The 27,205-nt window shown below is 39.9% G+C and overlaps 1 protein-coding gene across 1 annotated transcript in view; it reads left to right on the forward strand.

Annotated features, from left to right (window-relative positions):
* The window catches only part of Tsf2 (transferrin 2), a 190,160-nt gene that overhangs the window by 9,061 nt on the left and 153,894 nt on the right, over positions 1-27,205 (forward strand). The window contains exon 2 of the mRNA XM_090384537.1: positions 15,909-16,175. Coding sequence (XP_090240663.1) covers positions 15,909-16,175 — 267 coding nt within the window. The remainder of the gene's footprint in view (positions 1-15,908; positions 16,176-27,205) is intronic.

Consider the following 27,205-nt stretch of genomic DNA (forward strand, 5'->3'; position numbering starts at 1 on the left):
TGATACAGTGGTAACTCAAAAAAATCTGGGAATTCTTCATCCTTTTGGCACAATGCGATGAACCAGTTAAGATGCCCCGTCATTGATTTAGCTCCATCAGTTGTTATTGACATGAGCTTAAATAGCGGTAATTTGATTCTTTCAATAAAATTTTTGAATGCGTTAAATATATCAGGACCTCTAGTTCTTTCTTTTAACGAAACCATACCCAGCAGTTCTTCTCTAGTGGCAGAATCATCGAAAACCATACAAATAACAACGAGCAATTGAGCTATATCACTGATGTCTGTTGTAAAGAAAAGGATACACAGTTAGCAATATGAGCACGCAATTGTTTGCTCACATTTTTACTCATTTTTTCGATGCATAGCATCACAGTATTTCAAGATAATTTCAGATCTTGAAAGGCACTTTTAATTTCATTTTTGTTCTTAAAATTTTCAAAAAGAGAATCTGTTATTTCTAAATATGCATCTTTGATGAATTGACCATCAGAAAATGGTTTGCACTTTTTTTTTCAAGAAATGACTCACTTTAAATGATGCTACAGTTACTGCCTTAGATTGTAAATTAGGTGTCATGAAGAAATTTTGTTGTGCGAATAATCTGGATTTAAGTTCTTTTAATTTATTTTTTGTAAGGTCACTATTAGGCAAAAAATCCGATTGGTATTTACCATGGAGCGCTCTGAAGTGCCTTTCTAAATTTCCTTTTTTGGGTATAGCCACGGAAGCATTGCAAATCAAATAACAACATTTTTCTTTTATCATTACAAAAAAGTATTCTAGTTCCCAATCTTGATGAAAATGATATGTTTTACTCTTTTTTGTAGTATTCATTTAAATCAAAGGGTGTTACTTTAAATTAACGTATAAGCACTGTCCAGTTATTAATATTAACTAAGCCAAATAAGAATTCGACACATATGCTATGCTATGCTCTCCTCGACGTGACTGCATGAATTTTCACTAGACAAACCAAGTGGCTGCGCAGCGACAAGAGTGGTCATGTGGTTCAACGGATTTAACATAATAAGTGTGTGCAGTGGTATGCATAATAATAATAACATTTAGATTTCGACTAATCTATTTTTTATATATATTTAAAAATCGTGATCGACCGAAATTAAAGCTGTGATCGACTGGTAGATCGCAATCGACTTGTTGGCCACCCCTGTTATAGACAAATTTATATCAAATAAATGTCTTAAGGTAATGATGTGAAAACTTTTAATTTTATATAAATAAATGTACTACTCATTAAAGTTTAAATAAATAATTATGATTTCAATAATTTTTCAGTGTTTCCTTTATTTTTCAATTTTTTGAATTCCACCTTTAAGTTTTGCAAGGAGGGCCCCCAGATAAATATTTTGCCTGGCTGACAGAAGTCTAGGTACAGCACTGCTTATGGCTAAGGGTTTGCTTAATTCCTCTGCTCTTCCTTCAGTATAACTGGATAGATCTCGTCCACCTCAGGTGCCCTTCTTATGTTTTAACTTCAAAAATTTCTATTCTACTTTGCTCTCAGTTATTACAAATTCATTTAGCTGCCTGTTTAATAAACTTCTGGGCTCCACTTCCCTACAGCATTCCTCTTGTGTGAATGTAGATGTAAAATACCCATTCAGTTTTTCAGCTAAAAGGTTAGGCTGGCAAAGGCAGATTATGAGAAATCACTGGTAAAGAGGGGGAAATAAGGAATTGTTCACATATATAAATGCAAAGAAGAGAAAGACAAACCAGGTTAGACCCTTATGTAATGGATGTGGGATAGTATTAGATTCCCCAGCTGAAGTTGCAGATGAACTCAACAGTTACTTTGCATCGATATTTACAGAAGAAAAACCATTGACGTCAATGAGAAATTAACTTCTTAATTATAAGAAGTTAAGGGCAAAAGCACGTTTCATACAATTTAACAGAAACACTGATCCTAAAATAATATGGAAAAAAATTAGAAAGTTATCTGTTAAGTTTCCTACCATACAGCGCCTCCGTAGCCAGGTGGGCAGGAGCAGCAGTGCGTAGGACACGCTTCTTGATTAGACCGGGGTTCGAGCCCGTGACCACCAAATACGGGGGATGCGGAAAGGTCAGAGAATAACCACCGCATATCCTCGGAGTAATATGGCCTTAGTTGCTAATGCTCCTAAAAAAAACCAAAAATAACAACAATCCTCTCCTGGAATGGGCAAGGCCTATCCAGTCCCTTAGATATTGCTAATGCTTTGGGCAATACTTTTGCTGAAATCTCAGCAGCATCAACCTATACTACATCATTCCAACAAATTAAAAACACTACAGAAAAGCATGTTATTAACTTTAAAACAGCCTGCTTTCTTCCATATAACAAACTTCTGCAATATTCTGAACTTATGTATGCCATCAGAACAGTCCACAGTTGTGCTGGCAGGCCAGATGGGATTTATTATGTCATGCTACAACATCTTGATGACAAAGCTTTGTGGCTGCTCCTGGTTTTTTACAATCGTATAAAATTTTAGAAAATGTTTTTCCAGCTTCTTGGCATCTCTCTACTGTTTTGGCGTTCCTAAAGCCGGGGAAAAATCCAACCAACCCCCATACTATAGATCAATATATCTGTCAAGCTTCCCGAGCAAAATCCTAGAAAAAAATTGTCCACAGAAGACTTGTCTGGATCATTGAGTCAGAACATCTAATGAGCTATAGTCATTATGGCTTTCATAATGATCATCATTCGGCATTCGAAATGCTTTTGTTAAACGTGAATATCTTGTAATGATTTCAATAGATATAGAGAAGGCTTTTGACACCACCTGGCAGCATGGCATACTTTGTGATCTTTACTCTCTTGGTCTGCGGGGCAGTCTTCCTATATTTGTTCAGAACTTCCTACATACTAGATTGTTTCAAGTTCAATACTAATGTGCCCGCTCTGCAATGTTCATGCAGGAAGCAGGTGTTCCACAGGGATTTGTACTGAGTGCCACTCTTTTTGCTCTTAGAATAGATTCCATCATCAGACAGCTTCCAAATACAGTTGAGACTTACCTTTATGCAAATGACCTTTCCATCTCCTGCCATTCCCAAAATATGAGATCTATTGAATGATATATCTTAATAAAATACAACAGTAGGCCAGCCTCAATGGCTATTGACTCTCGCAGCAGAAAACAGTTGCTGTCCATTTTTGTAGGCAATGCAAACTTCATCCGGATCCTGAACTTCAAATTTCTAATGTTTCCATCCCGGTCACCAATAACATCAGATTTCTAGGATTAATCCTTGACAAGTTAAATTTTATAGACCATATTAAAAATGTACGTACTTCCTGTCTAAAAAAGTTAAACATACTCAGAGCTTTATCTGCCCAAACATATGGTGCAGCCCCTCAACGTGGGCACCTGTACGTGGTGAGGGGACCTCCCAGTGACGCTGCTGGGTTTCCAGATTAGCATCACTGGGATCTAACGCCCATACCTTGGTTTCAGGGTTACATCTTTGAAATCCGGCGTGTGCAGCCGTGCGCCGCGACCCGTGGAAGCGGAAAGGGGGATCCTGGTGGTTGAGGGGCCCAGCTTCAATACACCACTTTGGCCCCTGCTTCGACAAGACGGGTGGTCCCGGACCGGCCCGACTGGGATCAATCGGCGGGTGGTTTTATACTGCTAGGGTCAACTGCGTTCCAATAAGTCTCCCTCCCTATGGTCCTGGGACGGGATAAAGACTTATTGGTAACGTGGGTATGGTGTTCTAAGCGAACTCGGCGTCCCATTCGTGTACGCAGTACCTGCTAGTTCACGAGTGGGCGTCCCCTCGTAGGGCTCCGTGGTGGGTGAGGTACTTAGGCATCAGACATTTTCTCTTTACTCATATGAGTAATTTAAATCCCCTTTCTTCTGGGGCCCCAACAAGGCCCCTACCTAATCGAGAAGATGAAAAAGAAAACACCTCTGCAAAAAGAGCCAGAACTGAGGATACACCAACACCATCAGTGACACCGCTCTTCCTCATTCTCCATTCCATCGGAGAACAGTCAATTGGAAAGATGTCACCCTTCTTTATCCAGAAAGGATTAGAAGGGTTGGCAGGGTCACCAAAATCCGTTAAACGACTGCGTTCTGGCGATCTTTTAGTTGAAGCTTCCAGCACAAAACAAGCTGAAAAATTCTTAAACTCTACATCCATAGGGGGAATACCTATCACCGTAACCCCCCACAAAACTCTGAACTCTTCACGTGGTGTTATATCAGAGTGGGACCTTCTTCATGTTTCTGAAGAAGAGATCTGCTCTGAATTGAAAGACCAAGGAGTGACAGCTGTGAAAAGAATATCGATACGAAAGGATGGGAATCTCGTCCCTACCCGAGTTCTTATCCTCACGTTCAATACCCCAAGGCCTCCAAGTTCCATCAAGGCAGGCTATCTAAACTGCCCAGTGAGGATTTACATCCCAAACCCACTGAGGTGTTTTAGATGCCAAAAATACGGCCACTCACAAACATCTTGTCGTGGTAACCCTGCCTGTGCTCGATGTGGTGTTAAAGACCACGAGAGCAAGGAATGTTCAGCTTCAAAACCGATCTGTATTAATTGCCAAGGAGAGCACCCCGCCTATTCTCGAGCATGCCAGCGGTGGAAGGATGAAAAAGAAATCCAAAAACTGAAAACAGAGCTGAATATCTCCTACCCAGAGGCCAGAAAACGTATCGAACCAATAAATAGCGGGAAACCTTCCTATGCTCAGAAGGTTTCTGCCAAGTGCACTATCGGTACTCAAACTGAGATGACTATACCACCGAAAGAGTCATTCACTCCGATTGCACGCTATTTATTAAATTCACAAAAGCCCACCAAAAAAACACAATCAGTTGCCACTCCTATATCCGTACCTCCTAGTGCTCCACCACTACCAAAACCAAGTGGTAAAAAAGAGCAAAAACGTTCTGAAGAGTCACCCGTAATACCAGAAACAATGGATGTAGAGAACAAGGAGGTACAGGATGAATCAGTCTTGGAACTCTTTGCGGAGGAAGAAATGGACACGGGACATCGTCCATTCTTCCCCAAAAAAGACAAAGCCAAGACTGATAAAAGTAAGCCCTCAGCACCTCGGAAGCCGCCTGATGGACCCACCAAGCCAAAATAATGGCTAAATTCCTACAATGGAATTGTCGTGGATTCCGGCGAAATACTGATGACATCAAGGCCCTCCTGCAAAAGCACGAGCCAGTTTGCTTTTGCTTGCAGGAGACTTATCTAAAGGCAAATGATGATCCCACCCTGCATAACATCACAATCTTTCGTAAGGATAGAATTGCGGATGGTCCTGCTCATGGAGGAGTGGCTATCCTTGTGGGTAATCAGACCCCAGTTCAGCCCTTGCTAATTACAACCAGCATAGAGGCTGTTGCAATTCGCCTTACAGTGGGATTTTTAATAACGGTCTGCTCTATTTATTTGCCACCTGGGACTGACATCTCCCAGGCAGACCTTGATGATCTTCTAACGCAGCTGCCTCCCCCTTCCTTACTTCTCGGGGATTTTAACGGACATAACACCTTGTGGGGTAGTGCTAACATCAACGGAAGGGGACGAGTCATAGAGCGTATGCTCAATGACAATGACCTTTCCCTTCTAAATACTGGAACAAACACCTTCTTCCATATGCCTACCCGTACTTTTTCTGCCATTGATCTCTCTATCTGCTCCCCTTCTCTACTCCCTTCACTCACCTGGGAAGTGGAGGAGAATCCATACGGAAGTGATCACTTCCCTGTGATAACCTTGTTACACAGTGGGAGACCGTGTCTTCCTTTTAGGTTACCACGGTGGAAGTTTGATCAGGCTGACTGGACTGCCTTCCAACATCAGGCAAATTTTGAACTCAGTACAGTCAGTCAGGAGCCTATCAATGACGCAGTAACGTACATCACAGAAATCATTGTCCACGCAGCTGCTACTGCTGTCCCAAAAACATCAGCCCGGTTTCCACCATTTCCCAAACCTTGGTGGAATTCACAATGCACAGCAGCCAAAAAGGCTCAAAACAAAGCGTGGGGGATATTTCGCCGATATCCTACCACGAACAACCTTATAGCCTTCAAACGTGCACGAGCCAAAGCACGCTACATCCGTCGTCAGAGTCAAAAGGAATCGTGGATCCGTTTTACATCATCTATTAACCAGTCTACCAACTCTAAGGTAGTCTGGGATAAAATCCGGAAAATGAAGGGAAAATATACATCCCACCCTTCTTCAATCTTAGATTATAATGGATGCGCTATTGCAGATCCAACTGCAATAGCCAATGCTCTTGGGGAAACATTCTCCAACATCTCCGCAACATCCTCATACTCCCCAGAGTTCCTGGTCCTGAAACATAAACTGGAAAGAGAAGCACTTAATTTTAAGTCCAAGGGCCTCTATCCCTACAACGGGGATTTTACTATTCAGGAACTGAAAAGAGCCCTCGCTCTTTCCAAAGCAAGTGCTGCTGGACCAGATGGCATCCATTACGACATGATTAAACATCTTTCACCAAAATCTATGGATTGTCTGCTCTTTCTGTATAACAGAATCTTTACTGAAGGGCAGTTTCCGGATTCCTGGCGAAAGGCAATCGTTCTTGCCTTCCCTAAGCCAGGAAAGGATCCAAAAGTCACCACCAACTATCGTCCTATTGCTCTGACTAGCTGTCTGTGCAAAATCCTGGAGAGAATGGTTAATTCTCGTTTAATATGGTACTTAGAATCAAATGACCTTCTCTCCAACATACAGTGCGGCTTCCGAAGGAACCGGTCCACTCTGGACCATCTTATTAGATTGGAAGCATCCATCCGGGATGCTTTCCTAAAACGTGAACACTTGGTGTCGGTGTTCTTTGACATGGAGAAAGCGTATGACACAACTTGGAGATTTGGCATCTTGAAAGATCTGCATAGCCTTGGCCTTAGGGGGCAACTCCCCATTTTTATTAAAAACTTTTTAGCCAATCGATCCTTCCAAGTTCGTGTGGGATCCTCACTCTCTCGTTCCTTCAGCCAAGAGGAGGGAGTACCACAAGGATCAGTACTAAGTGTCACGCTTTTTGCCATCAAAGTGAATTCCATCACAGAACAACTTCCTCCAACTGTAAACTGTGCCCTCTATGTTGATGACTTTAGCATATTTTGTCAGTCATGCAACATGAGGGTTATTGAAAGACAACTGCAGAAAGCTATTGATCGCCTCAACTCCTGGGCTCTTGCTAATGGCTTCAGGTTCTCGCCGGAGAAGACCGTTTGCGTACACTTTTGTCGTAAGCGTAATCTTCATCCTGAACCTGAATTAAAGCTCGGACAAAATGTAATTCCAATAGCAGCGGACACAAAATTCTTGGGACTCGTATTCGATAAAAAGCTGACCTTTCTGGATCACATCCGTCAACTCCGCACAAAGTGCACAAGAGGGCTAAATATTCTGCGCTCTCTTTCCTCAACATCTTGGGGTGCGGATCGATGCACCCTACTACGCATCTATCGTGCACTTGTACGATCCAGACTGGATTACGGGTCCCTGGTATACAATTCGGCCAGAGACAGTGTACTTCGTTGGCTCGATCCTGTCCATCATCTGGCTCTCCGTACCGCTATTGGAGCATATCGCACATCTCCTGTCCAGAGCTTATACGTCGAAGCAAACGAACCGCCATTATTGCTTCGACGTAAGCAGTTGTCTCTAAACTACGCTCTAAAACTGAAATCCCTGCCAGACCACCCTACGTGGCTAACCGTTTTTGAGCCGCGATGGGAAAATTTGTACAACACCCGTAAGACTGCCAATCGTCCTTTTGGTATTCGTGTCCAAGAGCTACTCAAAGAACTTAATATAAAGGTAGACAGGGTTGCCCAAACACCAAAGCAACCCCTTCCACCCTGGCATGCTCATGTCCCGGCATGTGACTTGTCCCTTAGAAATTGGGGTAAGTCGGACACTCCATCGTCTGTCTACCTGCAGCTTTTTTCAGCACACCGAGCTGAACATTCTGACTTCGCGCCAGTCTACACAGACGGCTCGAAGGCGGAATCATATGTGGGATCTGCTGCTGTCTTTAGAGACAGCACTACTTCGGAGCAGATTCCTTCTGAATGCAGCATATTTACTGCAGAGCTGCACGCTATAAAGTTAGCCTTGGATCACATTAGTGAATGCCAATACCAACGGTTCATTTTATATTCTGACTCTCTCAGTGTGTTACAGGCTTTAATATCCGTGAGGTATAATCCTCACCCGGTTCTGTCTAGCATTCAGCAGAAGATTCACGTTCTCCATGATCGCGAATATGACATCCGCTTCTGCTGGATTCCCAGCCACATTGGGATTAGGGGAAATGATTTGGCTGACACCGCAGCCAAATCAGCAATCCCTAATAATAATCTCTGCCTGTCAGTCCCCTATACAGACTACAGGCAAATAATACACGAGAAGATACATTCCCAATGGCAGGAGTTGTGGAATGGACAGACTGGGAATAAACTATACCGTATAAAGCCTTTAATTGAACCGTGGCAGTCTAGTCTGCGCAGGAATCGTAAGGAGGAAGTTGTTCTTGCCCGGACCCGCATAGGACACAGTCATTTAACTCATTCATTTTTGCTGAGGGCTGATGACCCTCCTATGTGTGAGTCTTGTGGCACAGTTTTATCAATTAGACACATTTTAATCGAATGTCCAGTTTTTAGCAGTATCCGTCTTACCGCTTTTAATCATCTGACTGAGCCATATACACTCAGTCAGATTTTATCCGACAATGACAATGTGTCTGCTATTTTTAGATTTTTAAAGTCAATAAATATTTTTACTCGTTTATAAAATCTACATTTTTCTTATACTTCTTGACATAGTGACCTAACTAATTAGGTCACTGAAAGTTTAAATTATTTTATAAATGACATGGTCTTGGCGCATTATAGCCTTAGTAGCTAATGCGCCAATAAAACCAAAACCAAACCAAACCATATGGTGCAGATTGTACCTCTCTGCTTTGGCTATACAGTGCATTAATCAGATCACACTTTGATTATGGAGCTGCCATTTATCATTCTGCCAGAATGAGTGCATTATGCTGGCTTGATCCCATTCAACATAGTGCTTTGAGGATTGCACTTGGTGCTTTCAGAATGTTGCCCACACAGTCTCTACATTGATGCTCACGAGCCCCACTAACTTTACGTAGGAAAACACTGTTACTAAAGTATGCTATTAAGATACAAAGTTGTCTCGCATCCCATTCAGTCATACCTTTTAATTCCACCTTTAGAAAACTTTTACTGAAATAAACCTAGCATAGTAAAACCAGCTGGTCTTCACCTTCTTGGAATGTTTCCATCCGTTCCATATAACAGCTGGCAACTGACTCTCAACCACCATGGGCTTTTCCTCCTGTACCGACCTGTGACACTTTACCTCTGTCAATGGGGAAAGAGTACTTTAAAAGCATCAAATGTCAGACAACTTTATGCAGCTCACACTCAAAGATATATTGATTTTTCCCCAATTTATACAGATGGCTCTAAATCTAAAGCAAATGTTGGAGCAACAGCAGTGTTTTCAAATACCATTATTTCAGCAACCCTTCCATCTGAAATTCCGTATATTCTCAGCTGAATTATATGCAATCAAACTACTTTAGAAAATTTGTTTTCTGACTGTTCTTTAAAATCTGTTATTTACACTGATTCCCTCAGCTCAATCATGGCATTATCTTATTATTCAGATAAAGTTCACCCTATTCTAGATGAAATTAGTAGCTTATTGTTACAAATTGAAAAGCACCAGCAATTGGTCACCTTCTGTGGGATTCCATCACATTCTGGTATTTTGGGCAATGAACTGGCTGATAAAGTTGCAAAAAATCTAACTACCTTAGATTTAATCAATATCCTTGTTCTGGCGTCAGACTATCCACTAACCATTCAGGCTGCATGCCTGTTAGAATGGACAGCACTCTCACAGACTAATAGTAAACTTTTTCAGTTTAAACAGGATCCAAAAATTTGGCGCTTTGGTATCCATACATCAAGACGAGAAGTAGTCCTTTCAAGAGCAAGTATAGGTCGTACCCATCTGACCCATCTTCATTTACTCACAGCAGATGATACACTGCAGTGTCCACATTGTTCTATAAATCTGACTGTGAAACATATTCTGATTGACTGCCCCTACTATAAAGAAGATATCTTCAACCTTGCTATCACTGGTTAATCTTTGTAAATCAATAACTCAAAAAAATCTTATTGGTGACAAGGCAAATACATATATCTGAATTTTTTAACTTTGAAGCTAGGGTTTGCATGCACTGAAATTTAAAGTACTTGTTGGCACATGACCACTTACGCTGATTAGTTCAGCAGGTAGTTTTATTTTGTTTTAGTCAGTTGCCAGATACAATTATTGGCGGTGTTATTTGGATTTTTATCTTTGACTGGGTGCATAAGCCTGTCACCACTTCAAAAGGCAAGTTAGAAATGACAAATGGTCCAGCTTTTCCCACCTTCCCTTCGATGTTGAGGGCATATGTCTTCACATCACAGCCCATATTTGGCATAACTTATTCAGGATATATTGGCATCGCCCTCTGAAAGGGACCAGCTGCTCATCTGTATATATGAACTGCAAATAATTGCCAAAGCTGTTGCCCAGTCTCTTATTTTTCTGCTGACTATCCTGAATGGCAACAAGTTACAGGACACACAAGATGAGATAGTAGTGCTTCAGTAACATTGTGGAGTGGAAGATATTTTGGACAACCAGGCTGATGTTGCTGGTGAATTGAATGGGTACTTTGCATTGATTTTTACAGATCTTTGTGGTAAGGAAAAATTAGTTAAAATTTTTGACTAATTTTATGCTGCTGAACAGGAAAATCGCATTAAAAATTTGTCGATTGGCTCTACAGTTGGGGTCTCATATTAGCAAGTTATTCTACATTATCAACTACATTATATTGCTCTTGGCAAAAAGCATGGCAACACTGCAGTTTCAACACTACCATGCTCTTATCACATGATAAGTTGTCGCCTCAAATGCATCTTCAACTCTGTTGCAGTAATCCTCGAATATGGTTAGGTATTTTGTTCTCAGTTAATGGTTGTTCCTCTGTGAGATTCCTACTTTTTGCACAGTATTTGTGGTGTATAAGATTAATAAATCCCGTAATTGTGTGAATAGGCCAGATGACTTCTGTTACATACGTTAAGAAGTCATGTTATCTTCAAGAAAGCATCCCTTAACTCGAGCCATAAAAAAGGCCTACTTCTTGTACTTTGAGTGTAAAGTAGGCAACCAGGACAAGAACTGGGCTCCACACATATGCTGAACTTTTGCAGTGCCCATGGTATCAAGGAGCCAAAAATCACATCACAGATTGTTACTTCTATATGGTGCCTCCTATTAGAAAAAGGATTACAATGAAGAAAAAGTGGACAGTGACGTACCCAAAAATACTATGTGCGGTTTGTCCCGTGCCTTACGGTAAAGTACTACCTGTTCCTGAACGACCCCAACCGTTTTTCTGTACACCCTGATGAAGATGAAGACACTGATGAACATCAGCTTGATATACACAAAGAAGTACAGCAGCGGTCTATGTCAGGGGATCCACCATTTTGTCCAAACCTTTATTCTTCTGAACCACTGTTCAAGCAAGATCACAGAAAGTGAGCTTAATGACCTCATCAGTGATCTCGAACTGCCGAAGAATAAGGCAGAGCTTTTGGCCTCAAGGCTACAACAGTGGAATCTTCTAGATCATTCTGTGAAAGTGACAGCATTTCATACTTGAATAAAGGCTATGATAAATTCTGTCAAACAGAAGGCAAACTCAGAGGATAATGTGCCCCCCACAGAGCTATGGTGACTAGAAAGTGGTTTGAAGAGCATTCTGCAGATTTTACCACCACGGAATGACCTCCCTGTTCACTGGACATGAACTTTGTGGAGCATCTTTGGAATGCTGTGGAAAGGTCTGTTCGAGCTTTGGATCCTCCACATAGGAATGCCAAGGAATTATGGACAGCGGTGCAGCAAGCATGTATGGAAATACCTGTGAAACACTTTTGTGAACTAGTGGATTCAATACCTTGCCATGTGACTGCCCTTATCTGGGCAAAAGATGGGCCTACCCATTACTAGTTAGGTATCCCATGATTTCTGTCTGCTCAGTGTATTTGGCAATATGGTGTGCTTCACATCCTTCTGGCTTGAGGGGACATTTATCCCCTATTCCAGAGATCATATCTGGTCTGCTATAAAAATACTTTAAATTGTTTTTTCAACGAGAACATCCTCGGTTCAGTTATTTGCTATCAGAATTGCTAGCATGACATGAGCTATTCCAAAGACAGTTGAAATGTAAGTGTATGCTGATGATCTCATTTTTGTCAGTCACAGACCATGAATACTGTTGAAAGGGTGCCCCAAATTTCAATAGCCAAATGGAAGCATGGGTTCTCAAGAATGGCTGGTGTATATCCGAACCAAAATCTACAGCCTTCCACTTCTGTAAACAATGTAGTCTACACTCAGAGCCAGAATTTTATTTGAAAAATTTTTTTTACCAAATGTAATTCTTGTTTATAAAATATCTTACTTTAAATATATTCAACTGTTTACATGATGTTACCATTGCATGTGAGGAATCATAATAGTGTTCCATTGTATTGCGGTAAACGTTATGTAAATGGAATTAGACTAGGGTCCATTTTGAACTCGGTCTGATCCCATTTTACAGTCAATTTTCATCTTTAATCTATCAAGCTTATTACTCAATACTAAACTTTTACTACATATACCTCATCTTCAGACTGTCTGCCTGTAGCTGCTAAATACAACAGACTCAATTAACCGGGATCGGATTAACCGGGACACTTCAACACTCCAAATAAAAAAAATAATAAAAAATCAACCAGAAATCAAAAAAATTCAAGTAATAACTAGAATAGGTATAAACGGATATTTTGCAAGTCGTAAATAAGCGACAAGCGGCATTATAAGTCGTCATTGGGAGATTAGTGTACCAATTATCTTACAATCCCCGCTATCTTCACACCCACTGCTCAAAAAGAAAAGAAAAGAGAGACCAAATGTTTAGATTGTTGTGTTCTGTTGCAGCGCAAAAGGACAAATTTTGTTTTGTTATTTATGTCAGGGATGTTGGAATTTTTTTAAATAGTAATTTTTTTTTTTTTTTTTTTGTTTAGAAATCGCTAAATGATAGGTAAACGCAAAAGAGTTGCATTTTCAGTTAAACAAAAACTTGAAATTATTCCAAAGTTTGAAAACGGTGCATCTGTTAAATCTCTAAGGAATCATTATAATAAGGATGTATCAAAATGGCCAAACATTGACAAGTACAGTATTGCGCTTAATTCAGATTTGTCAATAATAATACAGTAGCAATATGTTATTAGTCATTCCCGAGTTACGTAAAATTCGAAGTAAGAAGTCCCGGAACATATCTTTTATGTATGTCGGGGACTTTTGTATTTTGGGATTAACTGGGAAATCAATTATCCGGGATTTGTTTTTTACCCTCTATCCCGGAAAATCGAGAGTCTACTGTATTCTAAAAATACTCTTTGCTGTTTCCTGGGGTGCTCAGAGAAGCTGGCAATTTTCAGAGCCTTAATTTTCAAAGCCTTAATTTGCTTCTGCTACAGATCTTCAACCAGTGACTTTGCCATGGGTTCCTTACCATGATCAAATACCATTCAACACTGTTCTTTGACTAGCTACGGTAGTGTTTTGAATGTCTTCATCCACAGCTAATATATATTAAAGCAAATGAATCCCCATGTTATCTCAGGAGGAAAACCGTAATGTATAGTTATGTGGCAAAAATTAGAAACCTTCCATCTCATCTCGGTTGATGTACCTATTTGACCTTCAGTAGGTCAATATTTTAAAATAAGATTTAAAACTGTGTCTATAATAATGTCAGGAGTGTTGTCTTATGGACATTGCTGAATTTGAACTCCTGGTTAGGACAACTAATGCTTATATAATAGAGCTAACAGAAACAGTGCTTCCTGGAAATTGGCGATGAAGAGTTCCATTATGGTATGTATAATTTATTTAGGAAAGTTAGGGAAGATAAAAGGGATGGAGGAGTCATGCTTCTTATCAAAAGCAACCGGAGCATGAAAAGAGCTTTTGCTGAATCTAAAGTTACCTCTGATAGCTTAGAATCTGTGTGGTACGAGTTAGTTGAAAGCAAAGGAACAATGAGAATGGGAGTAATCTACAGACCACAAGATTGTGAAGAATATGACAAGAGTCTTTACATGCAGATGGAATGGGCAAGCAAGCATGAATGACTTATTATGGGTGACTTTAATCTGCCCCAGATTGATTGGAATAAGTGGAAGGGAAACTCACTATGGGGAAAGAACTTTTTTAAATAAACTAGATGACTATTGTTTGTACCAGCATATTAGAGAAAGTACTAGGGATGAGAATATTCTTGACCTCACACCATTACTAACAAATCAGATGACATCACAGGGCTTAAAGTACAGGAACCACTGTTAGGAAGTGATCATGCAATCATCAGTTTGGAAGATGAAGAGAGAGATGCATAAATAAACTCCTTCATGAAGAAAACTGTTGCAGTAGTTAAAGGTAAAGGCATGGGTTTTAACTTCAGAAGAGGGGACTTTGACAGTTTAAGGCACTATATGGCATCTGAATTGAGTGGATTGCCAAGAGATGGCAAATACATTTGAATTATGGAATACTTTTAAAGCAAAAATCACAGAAGCCAGGAATGCATACATACCTTTAAGAAAATATTACAGGAAGAGAAGGCTGCTGAAATGGATGACTGCAGAGCTGGCTGGTCAAATAGAGCAAAAAAAGATAAGATGGGACAGTTTCATAGTGATCAAAAGTACTGAAGCCTGATTGATTAATTGTAGAATAATACACCAGTTGGATAGTACCACACTCAGGAGAATGAAAAAGATGTGTGAAGAATTGTACAGGCTTACATGGAATTCTCTCAATCACATACAGAAATTTTTCTAGCGGGGAAAAGGAATTGATTATCCCGCTTGTATAAAGTAGTGGCTAGGCCACACATTAGGCACTGAACACAGGTCTGGAAGCCTCATTTTAGGAAGTATGTATATCTGTTGGAGAAGGTGCAAAGATGAGCAACAAGATTAGTCAGGGAGATGACAGGGAGATAACATTACCAAGAAAGGTTTCTGTTTTGCATGTTGCTACATCTGGAAAATAGGCATCTGTGAGGAGATTTGATTGAAATATTGAAGTCTTTAAATGGATTGGGTAAGTTAAATGCTGGTGGCTACCTAACTCTTGATTGGATGACACATAAGTGGACATAATTTAAAATGGAAAAAGATGGTTGACGGATAAATATGCAGAAATTTTCTTTCATCCAGAGAGTAGTTGATTGTTGAAACCAACTTCCATGCCATGTTGTGAAAGTGGTTCTGTTAGTTCTGAACCTGGGGATGTTCCTTTCCCACACTTATCAAGTGTGCTTTTGATAAGTAATATAGTACTCTCTCACCCCCCCTGCTTTCCTGTCTTTCCTTCCTGAATACATTATTAATAGTTGTTATATATTTCTGTGTACTATTTTTATTTGTTAGATCTTCTCCTTCAGCCCAATGACAGAATTTGGAAATGTTTGCCACTTAATTTTGTACATAGGACATTTTTAGAATAAAAATGTAAAAAATGTTATCCTGACATACAAATAAACTAACTTAATTTCATCATGTGGGAAATAATTTTTTTTCAGTGATTAATCAAGGTAAGTGGGGGACATAGAATAACTGAAGTTAATTATATATTCTGTTCATGAAATGACTATGGATGCACTGGGCTTTTGTTAATTTTTTTTTTTTTTTTAAGGGTTATCACAGGAACGGTATAAACAAGTGATATGGTGTACAGTCAGTCAGGCAGAACAAATGAAATGTCAAGATTTTTCTTTAGCAACAAAGAAAAGTGGAGATTTCAAATTGCAGCTCTTATGTAAGCAGGCAACAGATAAAGATCAGTGTATGAATTATTTGGATACAGGAAGAGCCGATCTTGTTAGTTTAGATCCAGGGGAGGTCTACGTTGCTGGACGTCACAATAGCCTTGTGCCTATCATGGCAGAAAGATATGGTGAGGGTATGTGTGTTAATAATTTTTTTAAAGATTTATTGATGAGCCATATTTTATTATTCTCTTCAATTCAAATGCAAAGTGGCTGAAAGTCACTGTAACTCCCCCCCCCCCCATCAGCTTTTGGCAGGTGTAAGAGGTGCATCTTTAAGAAGAGCACTGTAGCAAGCAGCTCCGTGTTTATAATGACAATGAGCATCTATTAGCCAGCTATGAGGCATGGAGTTGAAGGCCTTGCGGTAATCAATGTAGGCTGTGTATAGGGTGTGCCGCTTCTGGGCTTGCTCTATAACCGTGGCTTCTATGGTTAATTGCTCCTTGCATTCTTTGCTCATCCACTTGCATTCTTTCTGCTGATTGGCCATTTATGTTCTAGCTCTCCAAGTGGTCATATCTTCTTGGTTATGCAGGTGGTCAGGATCTTGAACAACATCGGGGGCAGGTAATTGGTCTGTACTTTGCCAGGTTTCTTGTATCTTCGTCTTTAGTCATCATATATGCAACTCCATGAGTGAGAAACTTCGGGATTGTCTCTGAGTGCTTTATCATTTGGGTGAACTGCTCTGCTCTGCCAGGTGCTTGTGCATGGAAGTGATCTTCTTGTACCAGTAGTTGTAGATGTTATCTATTCTTGGGGTTCACCAGTTATGGGAGTTCCTGATTGGCTGTTTTACTTCTTCCTCTTGAATCTCCCACTCTCTCATCTCTTGTATTTACTTAGTTTTCTTCTGTTCTAGTTCTATCCAGGCTGCTTGGCTTTTATGTCTTACCTCTCTTCTCCATATGTTGCTCCAGAACTCATTGATTGTCTTCTGCTCGGGTGGTCCGTTCCCTTCTTTCCCATCTTCTCCGAGAGTCCTGTCCTCTTCAAAGATTCGGTTGTTTATTTTCCTCTCTTTGTATCAGCGTAGTCTCTTGCTGATTGCAAGGAGTTTCTGCTTCTATTCTCCTATTCTCTGATTTTTGGTCTCGAGTTTGCTGTGAACGCTGTCTCTCTTGAGCATGCTTCTCACTTTTCCACTCAATTTCTTACTCCTATTACTCTATTGGAATTGGGTCAGTTGGTCTATCTTGACTCTTAATTCTATCTTCTGCTGTAGTCTTCTTTCCCAAGCTGGTGGTTCCTTCTGTTTTCAGTTCTACTGCTCGTCTCTTGTTTCCTTTCCATTAATCTTAGTGGCTGCTATGGCAGCACAGTATACAGCTGTGTGGTTAGCCTCCAGTGTGAGCCGACCGGGCTAGCTGAGTGGGTAAAGTACCTGCCCGGCAACCCAAAGGTCGCGGGTTCGATTCCCGCCTCGGGCTTGGATCAAAGTACTGCAAAAACCTTGGGAGGTGCAATATGGCCACAGAAGCCGATGCGCCAACAACTACCAAAAATCAAAAAAAAAAATCAAATCAAGCCTCCAGTGTTGCGCCATCGTTGTCTTGGTAATGTGGTATTATTTGCCGATCGAGGAGGTCTGTGACTCTCCACAGGGTTCTATTGGGCCTCTGCTTCAGTGTCACATGAGTCTTTGTGGGGTCCATTCCTTCGAATTCTGTTAGTGCCTTTTTCCTCTCGTCTTCTATTCTGGATATTATCACCTCGTCTCTTTCGGCTTCAACTGCTGCTGGTTGTATTTCTTCTTGCTCTTCCTCCTCTGGTTGAACAAAGAATATTGACCATATTCTTTGTTCTATGTAGTTGATCACTCACCTCCTGCTTGATTTTTTTTTTCAAGATTGAAGAAGCTGTTTGGTTCTTCGTGATGATGGTCCTTCTTTGGTCTGCTGTTCACTGTTTGGTGACTTGAATTTTCGAGAATCGTTCCAACTGCTTGGTATGTAGTCTCGACCTGTACATTGTCATATCAGTCTCTAGCTTGGTTATTTCATACTATGCTCGTATGATGAAGGTATTCATTTCATTGCTCAACTTCATGCATTGACATTTTCTTCCCTCCTGAGTGGTTACTAGCCTAGTTGTGCAAGAAGCACTTCCACTTGGTGGGGCTGGATGAACTTGCCCTTCTCTTGTGGTAGCCAACCAGGGGACAGGACCACTTGCTCCGCTGTCTTCCTCGGGAGACTTTGAGTCGACCCCTCTGCCCAAGACCTGAATGCGGGTAACTTTATCCTGTGCCACGCTCGACCCAGTATGATTATTATTTCCATGTGACATCATCCATCTATGGAGGTGGACCTATTCAGCTTCGGCTTATGTCCAGCAGTAGTGTTAGTTCTTGGGAGTGACACCAGATGGCACCAAGATCTGCCTTAGTCACCACTCGCAACTTGGGGAAGGTAGGTCCGCTGAAGCAACTTCAGTGATGCTTATTTATTATTATTATTATCAATTTATTTATTATTATACCAGTCTCCCAGAGTGATGGAACAGCGTTCGCTTCCATCAAAGTGGAACTCGAGCACAGGTCCATCAGGCTGGTAATTCACTGTTTTAATCAATGGGCCATTATGTCTCTAATTATTATTGTCGTTGCTCTTATATTATTTTTCCCTGATTGGGGGGGGGGTTCCACTCCGTGACGTGTACTGCTATCAAGTACACAGGGTGGTCATAATGTCTGGTGTTACTGTTGGTCGAGGAAATCTCTGACTATCCTACACGTGTTCAGGATTACGACTTTCTGGAGTTCCTTGTAGGTGTTCTCTGGGAGACCTATTGCTGCTAGGCTGCTATGTAGTCTTTGGTACTATACCGGTGGTTGACACAATGATTGGGATGGTTGATACTTCTTGCACATGCCACAACTTCTTGATCTCATGTCTCAGGTTCGTGTATTTCCTAATTTTTTCCTCATGGGTTTTCTGGACATTGCTAGTGTTGGGCACCGCTATGTCAATCAGGTAAGTAGCCTTTTCCATCATGTCCACAAGGGTTATGTCTGGTCTGTTGTGTGGGATGGTCTTATCCGTTATTATGGCGCGATCCCAGTACAGCTTGTGGGTTCGGGTCTCTAGTACTTCCTGGGGTTCGTACTTGTAGTATGGTACACTTTCTTTAGTCAACTGGCATTTCCTCGCTAGCTTCTGGTGTATTATCCTGACTACCTGGTCAGGTCTGTGGGTGTACTCAGTCTGGGTGATCACCTTGCACCCTGCAGTGATGTTTTGGATCGTTTCTGAGGCCAGGTGGCATCGTCGTTGTGTCATTCGACATTCTGGGCTCCTTTGCGATGTATTTTCTATAGTTTCTGGTGTTGATTACCTGGTCTTGGATGGCCAGCATGAATCCTTCAGTCTCGGAAGAGCGTCCCGCTTGTGAGCCATGCATTGGAAGCAGTGGTGTCGATGTGATCTTGATGGAGGTCATTGTAGTGTCTGCCACAGAGTGTCTTCTTTGCCCATCTTTCTAACTTCGTTTCTTGTACTGTCTGGGCGGGAGGGGTTTCCTCGCTTAGATTGAGTGGGGTATACCCCTTATCTATTTTCCTTATGGCTTGGTGGAGCAGTGCTGTGTTTTTCTCGAAGTAATCCTTCAGGTTAACTATCGCTGTTTTCTGTTGTTCTATCAGACCCCTTCCTCCCTCTTTCCAGTGGAGAGAATAACAAGGTATTGTTATTCTTTCCACTGCTGACTTTGGGTTGTGTTGGCGACGCTTGGTCATCATTGTCCTTGTCTTTTGCATGATATCTTCTAGCTTGGTGTTAGTCCAATCTATGACCCCAAATGTGTATGTTATTACTGGAGCTGCATAGGTGTTTATGGCTTTAACTGTGTTCCCTCCATTCAATTTTGCTTTCAGCAGGCTTCTGAGTCTCTAATGGTATTTTCCGGTCAGGCACTTCTTGATTTCCTTGTGCTCAAACTGCTCAGCCTGCATCATCCCTAGGTATTTGTAGGTCTCTCCTTCTGTCATAGCTTCGATCTTTTTGCTAGTCAGCAGCTGGTAGTTTCGGCCAACTAATTTTCCCCGGTGCAGTGTGTGGGTCTTGCATTTTTTCTAGACCAAATTCCATCCTGATGTCATTGCTGAATTCTTCGGTGATCCGAAGTAGTTGCTGGAGTTGCTTCTCGGTTGCCGTGTAGAGCTTTATGTCATCCATGTACATTTTAAATTTTCTCATTAAATGTTTCCTTCAGTACATGTAATTGTGTATTGTACTTAATAAAAATTTTGAATATTTTCAAATTTACTTTTACATGTAACAAGATATTGAAAATGTAACGTTTTGAAGACTGAATGCATAAGGCATAATATGCTATGGGTTGAAATTAACTATATAATATCGGTGTAAATACACCATATTTTAACCATAAATTTAACTACATAAGTAGTGCAACGGCATCGTTTGATTATATCTCATATTGTGGCTACCTTCAAAACGAGATACCACGTATTGTACTACTTCGAATAAATGCTTCTCTAGTAGAGGAGAATACTGTTATTTATTCTCAGGGGGCACCCCCACTTAGATGCGTTTCGTAGCTTATGGGTGGGCAGGTATCCTGATAATGCAGACATGCCATCACTTAGTTAAATTTATGGGTAAACTATGGTGTACTTACTCCGTTATTATATAGTTAATTTCAATCTATAACATATTATGCCTTGTGCATTTAGTCTTCAAAATATTATCATTATCTTCACCATTTGGCATCTCTCATATTATGGAATTAACTTCGCAATTGTGATGGCATGTCTGCATTATCTGGATACCTGCCGGCCCACCGATGAGTGAGCCAACAAGCTCCGAAAAGTGTTTGGGTGGTGGTACCCACAGAGAATAAATAACAGTAGTCTCCTCTATTAGAGAAGCATTATTTATTCGAAGTAGTGCAATACCTGGTATTTTGTTGTGAAGGTAGCCACAATATGAGATATAATCAAACACTGTTATACTACTTATGTAGTTAAATTTATGGATAAACTATGGTGTATTTACACCGATATTATATAGGAAAATGTAACACACTAATTTTTCACGAATCACTCAGTGTGGCCTGCCAAAGAAATCTAACTTTCAATTTTTTTGAATATAGCCCCCGTTCGGGAAAAAGTTGGACACGACTGCAGTAGAAGGTTGACCACAGCCCATTGTCAGCATCAGGAATACCCCGTGATCTGATCACTGTTGACCAGCACGACTTCTCCGTATGTGGGACAAATGATCAGATAGGTTTTAAGAGTACTACAAAGTTGTGGAATGGTAATCCTGTTAGCTCTCTCTTAATTCGTGCACCAGCACTAATTGCTTAAATTTCTTGAAGGCCAGAAATGCAAACTGTGCGTACCGAGTTAAGTCTGTCCTAATCCGTTCATCATATGAAAATTTTCTTCACCTCAACGGAAACTATTTTAAATGTAGTTTCCAAGGAGAATTCAAAATAATTCACTATAAAAGAAGTTTGCTAAACAGAGGTCCGATTGCATAATTTATAATTCTAAATATGGTTATAAAGTTTTATATAGAAAAATATCTTAACAATAGACAGTGAAAATGCAAATTTAGTTAAATAACTTTAAGCTTATTTCAAGAGTAGATAAACATGTGAAAAACATTTATGGAATATTACAAATTTCAAAGTGTACCGCATCCAAATGTCACACATCGCTGTTAATAAAGGTGCTGGTATGCTGTACTGATGCGTACTGTCCCAAAAAAAGCACTGATTATTATTATTATCTTATAATGGGGGATTTTAACTTCCCAGATATTGACTGGAACTTGTGTTGGCCGCTTGCACATTAGCAAGGCTTTGTGGGTTTATTCGATGATTCTCTTCCACAGCAGCATGTTTGAGAGGCAGCCGGAGGGAGTAAAACTCTTGACCTGATTAACAGTAGTGATTCTTTATCTATTAAGAATCTGCGGATAAAGGAACCACCAGGGGTCAGTTATCACAAATGTGGTGGCAAATGTCTCAGTGTGGTGATGTGGGATTTACTCAAAGACGTAACTACCGTCATGGGTAATGGGAAGGGTTTTTGCTTTTGTAAAGGTGACTGTGGTGGTTTGAGATAGTTTTTAAATTCTATATAGTGGGACCAACTGATGATGTTACCAAGAACAAAATCTAAATGGGAAGCATTCAAAGAATTAATCTTGGAAGCTACTAGGCTTTTCATACCAACTAAGAAATATTGTACAAGGCATAAATGGATGTCAGATGAACTAATGGGACTCGTGGCAGAGGAGAAAAATGCATGGGATGCATACAAATTATTAGGTGACACAAAAGCCTATGGTAGCTATAATTGGTAATATTTGGTCCTTGAGGTTGTCACAGACATTCTCTCAGATATGCCTGACAACCTGTACTTGCTACCTACCTGGGAGTCTAAAACGCTGATGGAACTGATATTCAGGTGACATTCAAGTCAAGTAGACCCAATTTTGGCAAAGTCCAGACAGATTTGGCTGTCTGTGACAGCCAAATCTTTTGTTTGCACCTTCATGATGGTGGGACTATTAGTAATCCTGGGTATAACCTACATGCACAAGCAATTATATCTCTAACATGCCCATGTTGAAGACTGTCATTCAATAAATCCAGAATGGTTTTGCTGCTGTGTGAGTGACCAGCCAAAATGTTCCAGTCAGTATCTAGAAAGTTAAAATTTCCCATTACAAAATATTGTTTCACTTGCATACTACATTTATACTTACATTTGTTCATTTTACTCATCACAGTTGCTTTGCCTATAAACTGCTAATTTCATTTTAGTTCACACAGTGTTTGTCACATCAAACTGATTCACCCCATGACAACTGGGTACATTGCCTTAGCCTCTTAACTAAGAGAACAACCCCGCCTCTTATCCTCTCTGTTCACATTGTACTCACAGGATTCAAATTCTGCATTCTCTATATTTGAATTTTACCATGTTTGTGATATCTCTATAGTGCCTCCATTTATTAACTTAATCAGTACAGTAGAGTCCCAATTAACCGAGACTCGCTTAACCAAGGTTCTGCATTATCCGAGGTGAATTGTCAAAAAAGTTCTATATACTTTGTCATCAACGACAAGAGTACATAGTTCAGTACAGAGCAGGAACTCATGAAATTGACTCTTGAGCCGTGCTGATCTTTTACGTTTGTTGATTTCATGACTTAATCTTTAATTTAAAAAATGATTTAATAAAAAAGAAATAAAAATGATTTAAAAATTTCACTCTAATTTTCTAATTTTTTTATTTGTCATGTTTCATCTATGTTATTAGGGTTAGTGTTAAGAGTGGAAAATGGAAGCACGTTGTTGTTGTGTCTTTAAATATGAAGTTGAATGCAATCAAACACTTGGATCAAGGAGAAACAATAAAAAAAAAATGGCTAGTGACTTAAAGTGTTGGTGAAGGGACTGGAGGAAAAAGAGAGTGGAAATTGAAAAATGAGGTTCACAAAGAGCATCTGTATGTGATAGTGAAAATTTGAATAGAAAAACAATGAAAAAAAAGAGAGTTTGAACAAATGTGTGAAGCTCTTTTTTTGTGGTTCACACAGATGCGAGTCAGAGGATGCCCGATTTCTAGACCGATTTTACAGGCTAAGGCCTTAGAATTTCACAAGCATTTTAATGAAGGGGAAGAACAATTTATCGCAAGTAAATTGGTTGGTTGGATTGTTGGGAAAAAAAGGTTTGGAGTTAGAAATCTGAACATTACCGGGGAAAATTTGTCAGCTAGTATGGAAGAAATAGCAACATTTACTGCTAAATTAGCAGAAATTATTAAAGAAAAAAAAATTTGAATTTGGATCAAATTTATGAAACAGGCCTGAATTACAAAATGCTCCCATCCAAAACAGTTCCAGCTAGAAAGGAAAAATCAACTCCTGGTTATAAACAAAGCAAGGAGAGAATGACAGACTGGCATGTTCAAATTCATCAGGGGACATAAGCTTAAACTAACTCTCATTGAAAAGCCAAAAAAAATCCCCGAGCTTCAAAAAATGTAAATTGTTTGCTTGTTAACTACACAAATCAAAAAAATGCATGGATGGATTCAAGTTTGATTAAAACATGGTTTCATGAATAATTTGTCCCTAGCACAAAAAAAGAAGTTGAACAAAAATAAACTTCCCCATAAATCCCTTTTAATTTTAGACAATACTCCATCCATCCAGACAAAAGTTCACTAGTTTTTGGTGACGTCAGAGCTCTGTTTTTGCCACCTAAAGTAACATACCTTCTTCAACCTCTAGATCAAGGTGTTTTGGAAACTTTGAAATGCAACTATGGGCGACGTCTCTTAAAACATCTGCTACAAAATCTTGAAACAATGACCAGTGTCATTTAGAATCTTAAAAAAATAAAGATTAAGGTCGTTATTTACTGGTTGGCAGAAGCATGGAACGATGTTAAAACATCTACTCTTATTAAATCCTGGAAAAATATTTTATGCTCCCAAAATGAAGCCAACGAGAATGAGATGACAAATGAAGATGAAAGAGGTGAGGAAACCATCCTTTTAGAACTAGCCAATAACCTTCTTGTTTTGGACACTCTTACTACTGAGGATATTAGAGAGTGGAGGAATTCTGATGAACAGCTGGAAATAACTAATGACATGATCATAAAGATGAAAGGGAAGATGATGATGAAGAGTGCACAGAAACTACAAAAAAAATGACATATATGGAAGGTCTAAATGCTATTGAGTCAGCTTTATGTTATTTTATACAGCAGGAGGGTACCATGCCTGCTGATACTTTGTTACTTAGGCACCTACAAAATATAGCAGCTTCTACGAAACAGAAACCCATTAAGCAATTTTTTATATGATATTAATGTGTAGCACTAATGACTGTAACTGTACATTTTTCTTGTCTGTGACTTGTAATTTTTATGCATGTACAGTAAGATCCCCGTATCCATGGGGGATACTACTATTATTATTATTAGCCACATGGTACAAGGAAGCCTGAGGCTTATGCTGCACCAGCCAAAAAAAAAAAAAAAATTCCCGAGTTATCCGGAGAGAGAGACAGAGAGAGAAGTAGAAAGGAACCACCAAGAAAGAGAAGAATGATGATATCCAACTCAGGACCCTGGGTTTGCCAAGCCCATACTCACCAGATGTGAGACCCCGGGGTTATGTTCCAAGACCTACCATGGATGGCTGAAACTGTGGATATAAGCGAACACCTGCTGACCCCATATGTAACATGATTTTCTTGTACATATATACATAGGTATAATAAAGTTTAATTGATAAATTAAACACACAGTAAGACATTACCAGCATTAAATACGGTAATAATAAAATACAGCAGACTCGATTTATCAGGATTGAATTAACTGGGACACTTCAAAACTCCAAATTTAAAAAAAAAAAAAAAAAATCAACCAGAGTCATAAAATTCAAGTAATAACTAGAATAGGTATAAACAGATATTTTGCAAGTTTTTTTTTTTTTTTTTTTTATGTAAACCCAAAACACGAGAGGTATTAGAACCTATAGTACTTAGTATCGTGCTTAGGTTGGAGGTTGAGAAGATGAAAGAAGATATTTGCTGACATTGGACTTTAACTTCTGTAGATTGTAATTTTCAGGAAATATGTATGAAGGAAGGTTGTTCCAGAAAATGGCAGTTGAATGAATAAACGAGGAAGATGAAAAGTTGGTTCTGTGAGTTTGAAGTTGGATAGTAAATGGATGCTGGCGGTATGTGTTCTGACTGTTTTGAAAGAGAGAGCGGGAATTATAGAAGCCAATTCAGAAGAACAGTGCCCATGGAAATATCTGTAGAAGAGGCATGCAGCAGAAATGGTATGTCTATGAGACAGCGAGTGGAGAGACTCTGTTAGTGATGAATCATTAATTAACCTAACTGCCCTCTTCTGAACGGAATCAAGAAGCCTGAGAGAGGTTTTGGGGGGCACCATCCCAGATGTGGGAGCAGTATTCCATGGTATGGCAGATTGGCGATTTGTAAAGAGGGAACAGCTGTTTGGAAGAAAAGTAATGTTGAGAACGAAAGAGAAAACCAAGTTTTTTATATGCAGAGGAAGCAGTATTTGTAATGTGCTTGTGCCAAGAGAGATTAGAAGTCAGGGTAATCCCCAAAAGAGATATATCATTTTGCCTAGAAATCGGAGTGTCACCAAAGATAAGCATAGGAGCAGAAGAATCCTTTTTGCGAGATATAAGACAAGACTGAGTTTTAGAAGGATTGAAATCAACTAAGTTGTCTTTGACCCACTGGAGAATTACCTGGAGATCGGCATTTAAGGAATTGGTAGCAGATTTTCGAGAAGTTGAAGCTGATTGAACAGGGCAAGGTTTCTCAAAATGGAAAGTGGAATGCAATGTGCTATCATCGGCAAAACTAGGGATAGGATTTCCAGTCAATGGAAGGTCATTAATATACAAGAGGAAGAGTGGGGGAAAGAATTGAACCTTGGGGGACACCGGCATTAGTGGAGAAGTAAGAAGACAGAGAGCCTTCTACCATCACCCTCAGTGAGCGATCAGAGAGAAAACTGGATAACCAATTACAAAAAACAGTTGGCAAACCATAAGATGGAAGTTTGTTTAGAAGACCTTTATGCCAAACACGATCAAAAGCCTTTGAGATGTCAAGAACTAATTGCTTGTCTTTCACCGAACTTTTCCATTGAATTAGTCCATAAATGGGTAACATAAGCCAGAATCACCACCAAATACAGAGGATGCAGAAAGGTCAGGGAATTACCACCGCATATCCCCGGTGCAATATGGCCTTAGTAGCTAATGCTCCTAAAAAAAAAAAAAAGCCAGAATATCACCAGTGGATCGACACTGACAGAATCCATACTGGCAATCATTAATCAGACGGAATGTTTCTAGATAGTTTAAGAGTTGGCGGTTAATTGATTTCTCCATTACTTTAGAAAGAGTAGAAGTAATTTCAATGGGATGCTAATTGGATGGGAGAGATTTATCACCCTTTTTAGGAACTGGCTGGATATGAGCAAATTTCCAAGCAGAAGGAAAAACACCTTTGGAATAAGAAAGTGAAAAAAGGTGGCAAAGAACAGGAGTAAGTTCAGGAGCACAGGTTTTGAGAATAAATGGAGAAATACCATCGGGTCCTAGAACTTTCTT

Source organism: Mastigoproctus giganteus, chromosome 11 (genome assembly GCF_048544385.1).
Source record: "Mastigoproctus giganteus isolate SK-2022 chromosome 11, ASM4854438v1, whole genome shotgun sequence".
Taxonomy (NCBI): domain Eukaryota; kingdom Metazoa; phylum Arthropoda; class Arachnida; order Uropygi; family Thelyphonidae; genus Mastigoproctus; species Mastigoproctus giganteus.